The 6000-nt window shown below is 56.4% G+C and overlaps 1 protein-coding gene across 1 annotated transcript in view; it reads right to left on the bottom strand.

The window, feature by feature from the left end:
- The window catches only part of AP2A1 (adaptor related protein complex 2 subunit alpha 1), a 32926-nt gene extending 27472 nt beyond the window's left edge, over positions 1-5454 (bottom strand). Inside the window, exon 1 of the mRNA XM_087421344.1 lies at positions 5275-5454. Coding sequence (XP_087277470.1) covers positions 5275-5341 — 67 coding nt within the window. The 5' untranslated portion in view covers positions 5342-5454. The remainder of the gene's footprint in view (positions 1-5274) is intronic.
- Positions 5455-6000: the final 546 nt, after the last annotated feature.

Raw genomic sequence — 6000 nt, forward strand, 5'->3', positions numbered from 1 at the left:
CAAATAACATTTGGGACACACTGGGGTAAATAAAATAAAATATATGAAAATGAATTGTTTTATTCTTAACGTGGCTGCTGGAAAATTTAAACTTCTATATTGGCTCGCGTTACAGTGCTCAGTTACAGGGGGCTGTTATCAAGTAGTCACCATCCCCGAGAGAGAAAACATTCTCCTTGAACCAAGCTGCACCCTGTCACTCCCCTGCAAAGACCCTCCCGGAGCTGCCGCCTAACACATTAAAGGTACACGTGCGGATCTGTAAACCCTCGGCCTCTGGTTTGGGGTGCCAGCTTGCCGAGGGCAGGGATGTGTGGCTGCTTCATCCCCAGTGGCACCCCCAGGTCCAGTGCAGTCCTGCACAGGGCGGGTGCTGAACGTGACTGTGGACCGAGGGCACTAGAGGAGTCGCAGGTAGAAGGGGGTGGGGCTGGGGCTCAGGCCCGGATCTGTCTGTGGCCAGCGTCTGTGGCCAGCGTCTGGCTGCCGCTCACAACCTAAAGCTGGTTCCTTAAAGTGCAGGCCCTGGGGTGGGGTGGGGAGTCCCCAAGGGCACACTCATATTGGAGAACCACCCGTTTGGGACTCATTCTTTCCACTCTCAGCACCAAGGTCAGAGGGATCCGCTGAAAACCTGAGTCAAATCCTGTCCCTTCTCTGTTCCAAACCCCTCCATGGCTCCCATGTGGCTCAGAGTCGAAGCAAAGTCCTCACTGTGGCCCTCCAGACCCTGCACAATCCACTAGTTCCCTCTCTGACCACAACTCCCACCCTCTCCGCTGCACCAGAGGCCCCGCCTCCTCCTGCTCCTCCACCTCCTCGAATTCCTCCTACACTATAAGCACAGTCCTGCCTCAGGGCCTTTGCACAGGCTGTTCCCGTTGCCAAAATGTTCTCCTACAGATTTATGCAGCCCTAACCAAATTCGATTCTTTGCTCCAAGGCCATCTTTTCAGCAAGAGACTCTCTGACCAGCCTATATGAGAGCACCGTCCCCAACCCTGTCCCACACCCCTGCCCTGCTTTATTTCCTCCCAACACCCATTGCCACCTCTCTGAACACCCGAATACTATATATTTATTGGTGTATTGGCCCGTCTCCCCCTAAAAATGTGAGCACGGCAGGCAGGGGACTTTTGTTTACTGCTGCAGCCCCATCACCTAGAATGGCACTTAATCGGTGATCAGTCAAGATTGGTTCATTCCCTCATTCATTCATTTGGCAGACATCTGAGGACTCCCATGGCCAGGTCCTGCATTGGTAGAACTGGGGACCCAGGGAAGGATGAGACAGTGCCTGCGCTCCAGGGCCGGGGCAGATGTCACAAAGGGAATAAGTCACGATTTGGAGCGGGATGTGCCCTAATGGAAGGGCAGGGCACTGTGGCAGCTCAGCAACCCCTTCGCTTCACTCACTTGCAGACTCGCCTCAGGCCTGGGGGGAGCTGGGGCTAGAGCCGAGGCAGCCCCAGCCCCTGCCCTAGGCAGCTCCCAGGCAGATAAGTGACAGGACAGGACAGGACCACGCCCTCAGGCTGGGCTCTGCCTCCACCCCCTTATCTGCAGAATTTGCCCTTCCTTGCCCTCCTTCTCAGAGCCTGCCTTTCACCTCCTTCTAGACCCTTCCCCCTGAACTCCACTACACCCTTCGGATCCTCCAGCAGGATGGCTCCACACTCCTCCCCTCCTCCCCCTGCTCATCTCTGATGAGCCTCCACCACATCCCTCATCCATTTTTTTCCCTCCAACTCCTGCCTGAAACTGTCTCCATTGCTCTCAGGACCAACACCAACCCGGCCTCTGCCCACCCCTCAGCATCAGATCCCATCCCTCTCTGCACCCGCCACAGAGGCCTTACCTCTCAACTGGGCCTCAGGACCTTTGCACTTGCTGTCCCTCTGCCTTCCCAGCTCTTCTCCACCTCTCTTGGCCTGGCTAAGTCCTCCACATTGTCTGAGCACCACAACCAGACAGAGCACCACAACCAGACAGAGCCCCCATTCTCTCAAGACTGCGGCCCCCTCCCTCACTGGACTTAGAACACCTACAATTTTTTTCCACTTCCAAAAACAATTGAGATACGATTCACATACCATAAAGTCCACCATTTTAAAGTACGCAACTCAGTGGTGTTTAAATATATCCACGACGTTGTGCAACCATCACCACTAATTGCAGAACATTTTCATCACCCCAAAAAGAAACTCAGCACTCAATAGCAGTCACTCTGCATTCCTCCACCCCCTAGCCCTAGGCAACCACTAATCTACTTTCTGTCTCTACAGATATGCCTCTTCTGGACATTTCACATGAATGGAATCCTACAATACACGGCCTTTCGTGTCTGGCTTCTTTCACTCAGAATGATGTTTTCAAGTCTCGTCCATGTTATAGCATCTATCAGTGCTTCATTCTTTTTAACGGCTGAATAGTATTCCACTGTGTGGGTGTCCACATTTGTTTATCCATGCATTCGCTGATGGACCCCTGGCTTGTCTGCGTCCACTTTTTGGCTATCGTGAATAACGCTGCTCTGAACATCTGTATTCAAGTGTTTATGAGAAGAACAGATGCAATTTTAACGCTGTACCTGTCTCCCTCATGGGGCTGGGAGCTTCACGGGGGCACAGACAAGTCTGTCCTATTAATCACTGTGTCCCCAGAACCCACGATAAGGCTTGAAACATACCAGCCACTCAACATACACTTGATGAGAAAAGGATGGACAAGAGACATCCCAATACTCCAGCCTCAAATCATCTGGCTAAATGACCTCCACTGTCCCCACGTCGGGGTCTCCACTCTGTCCTCTGGCTTCCCTCTGTGTTCTCTTTCCTCCTCCACCCCCATCATCCGATCCCTTTGCAAATCCTTCAAAATTGATCCCAAACCCCACCACGGCTCACCACTCCCTTCTCACTCCAGTCAGGCCGACACCATCTCTCACCTGGACGCCTGCAGTGGCTCCCTGATGGCTTCCCCGCTTCCACTCCTACCTCATGCATCTGTTCTCTTCACAGCAGCCAGAGGAATTATTTTAAAACATCAATCAGCTCATGTCCCTCCTGTGCTCAAAAGCTTCCGGCCGATCTGGTTTCACTCAGAGAAAGGCCAAAATGCTCCCTGTGGCCCACAAAGCTCTGTCCCCTCCCTGCCCTCATCGCCCACCCTCTCTCCCTTGACTCCAGCCACACGGCCCCCTTGCTCTTATGTGAACACCCAGCGTGCCGCGACCTCAGGACCTTTGAACGCACTGTTCCCCTGCCTGGACCCCTCTTTCCTCCCAAATCTGCAGGGCTCGCCCCCTCACTTCACTCAAAAGTCTCTACTCAAGTGTCACCTCCCTGGCGAGGCCTTCACTGACCACTCTCTCAATCCTGGTCCCTCTCCTCTGCTTTCCTTCCTTATTTTTCTTCACAGCACCAGCCACTGTCTGACATTGTACCAGTTATTACCTACACTGTGTCACTGATTGCCTCTGGTCTTCTGTGTTTATTTTCTAGCTCCCTGATGGCATGGGTGCTCCCAAGGGCAGAGATTCTCGTCCACTGTTGGAGCCCCAGTCCCTGGAATAGTGTCTGGCACACATGGTGATCACAAAGTTCTTGTTGAATGAATGAATGAATGAACCTTCAGAGACCAGATGGTGTTATGAATGGAGTCTGCAGACCAGGAAACTGAGCCTCAGAGAGGTTAAATGACGTGCCAAGGGTCACATCCCTGGTAGATATCAGAGGCAATACACATGTGCTCCTAACAGCTGGCCCCCTACCGAGTCCACAGCCCCTCGGAGTTCCATCTCTTTTCATAACAATCATAACATCTCTCCTCCCCTACACCCAACAGTTTCCACCTCTCCTGTTCCTGGAGCATCTACTACATGCTAGATCCTTCTATACCTACTAAATCCTAAAATAATCATTGAGCACCTAACAGAAGCCGCTCCTCGGAGCCAGCTGAATAACAAGAACCATAGCCAAGATCATCTAGTGCCTGGAACGTCATCTAGTGCCTGGAACGTGCGAAAGGTCTTGGTCACACACATTATCACAACAACCTCATCAGGAAGGTGTGATCAGCGGTCCCTCCTGACAGAGGAGGAAACTGAGAGGTGAAGGCCCTCATTCAAGGTCACGCGGCTAGGCAGTGACAGTGCTCCAACTCAAACCCAGGTCTGAGTGACCCCAAAGCCAGTGCGGATACGGCCTCTGAAGCTCTTGGCAGCTTCAAACACCAACACCCGCTCCCAGGAGTTGGGAGCTGACTTGGCGCCAGGCCTCCCATCGTCACGATGATCCTTCCTGCTGGTGATCACTGTCCCCACACTCATGTGGCCAGATGGCAGAGGGCTCCAGATTCAGCATTGTCCTGCTTCCCAACCCCTGACCTTTCTCTGGGACCAGGCTTCTCCCACCCCCCAGCTTTCCAGATCCCTTCCCCACAAATTCCTAAGGCCCCCTTGGCCCCTTCTTTGAGCTCTGGGGTCTCCCCCTTCTGGCACACCCCTCAAGCCCCCACTTTATAATGTCCCCACCTTTCCAGGCCCCCAGCTGTCTCACGTTCTCCCAAGACTCTCCATCTGCAGCGCCTCTGCTCTGTGCTCCCTGAGACCCTCTCTTCCCCTCAGTAAGCTCGCTAGCCCCCTCTCCACTGCCCTCCATGTCTCTTAAGCAATCGTCCATCCTGGAGCCCCTCTACTCCTCGCCACGGTCCCCCACCTTCCCATCTCTCCTCCCCAAGGCCCTGGGACTTTCTATCACTCCCAGGCCCTCTCTATGCACTAGCCAGTGACCTATCTAGCCCCTTCCCCTCTATGACAGCCCCTCACCCAGGCCCTCAAGCCCGGCCCCATTAGTCCTCCGGGTCCCTTCTGGCCTCCTCCCACTCTATCGCTCCACAGGGTACCCCGCACCCAGGATCTCCTGCGCTTTCTATCTGTATCAGGGATTCCTCGAACCCCATCGCTCAGACGACCCCCCAGCCTTTCTATCATTCCCAGGGGGACACCTCTACGCCCCCATCCCCGGGACCTTAGTAGCCTCCTCTCCTTTAAGACCCTCCCGGACGCCTCCAGCCACTCCGTGTCGTCACCCCCAGAGGCACTCTGTGACACCCCAAGCCCCTTCAGTCCCCCACCCGAAAGTTGCCCCGGGGGCCTCTCTATCCGCTCCCTCTATGATCGCAATGGCCTTCTACCCCCCGGGCCCTTCTGTACCCCCGGAACCCCTCAATTGCGCGCGCCCCCCCTCCAGCGTCCCCCGGCCGCGCTCTCACAGTTCCGGATGTCGGAGATGAAGACCGCGAGCCCCCGCATCCCATCGCCCTTGGACACGGCCGGCATGATGGCGGTGGTGTCGGCTCCAGGCCTGGCCGGGCAGGGCACAGCGCAGCGGGGGCTGGCAGGCGGGGACCGGGAGGAAAGGACCCCAGGCAGCGCCGAGGAGCCGAGCCGGCCGCGGGGGGAGGGCTGGCTGGCGGGCGGGCGGGCTGGCAGGCCGCAGCTCCGCCCCCGGCCCCCTCCCCTCCCCTCCGCGGTCCTGAGCTCTCAGCGCCTACTGGCTCGGAATACTGCCGCTCAGACCCGGGCTCATCCCCGCTCCCTCTCTCATTGGCCGCTGGACAAAGGCACGCCGCTACGATTGGCCCAGCGCCCCGCTATTTCCGTTCGGGCGGGGGGAGGGGGCGTTGCCGGAGAGACAGGCGGAGTTCGGTTACGTACTGTGGGACCGCCCCCTCGGCGCGGCCGGGTCCGATACTGATTGGATCCGACCTCTCTACTAGAAGGGAGGGATTGACATGAAGGAAGGCGAGGGAGCGGGCTCGAGGAGGCGGGACTTGCGTTGATTGGGGCCAGTGGGCGTGTAGATCGCCCCCGTAGGCGTCGCGGATTCGCCAGGCCTGTCCTACTCCCGCCCTCGATTGGACGGTTGTGGGGGCGGGAGGAGGGCGATGATCGGTAGAGAAGGAAAGAGAAGGGAGGTTGTCACTCAGCTGGGCTGG

The sequence above is a fragment of the Ceratotherium simum genome, chromosome 33, assembly GCF_057802395.1.
Source record: "Ceratotherium simum simum isolate JZ-2026a chromosome 33, ASM5780239v1, whole genome shotgun sequence".
NCBI lineage: Eukaryota > Metazoa > Chordata > Mammalia > Perissodactyla > Rhinocerotidae > Ceratotherium > Ceratotherium simum.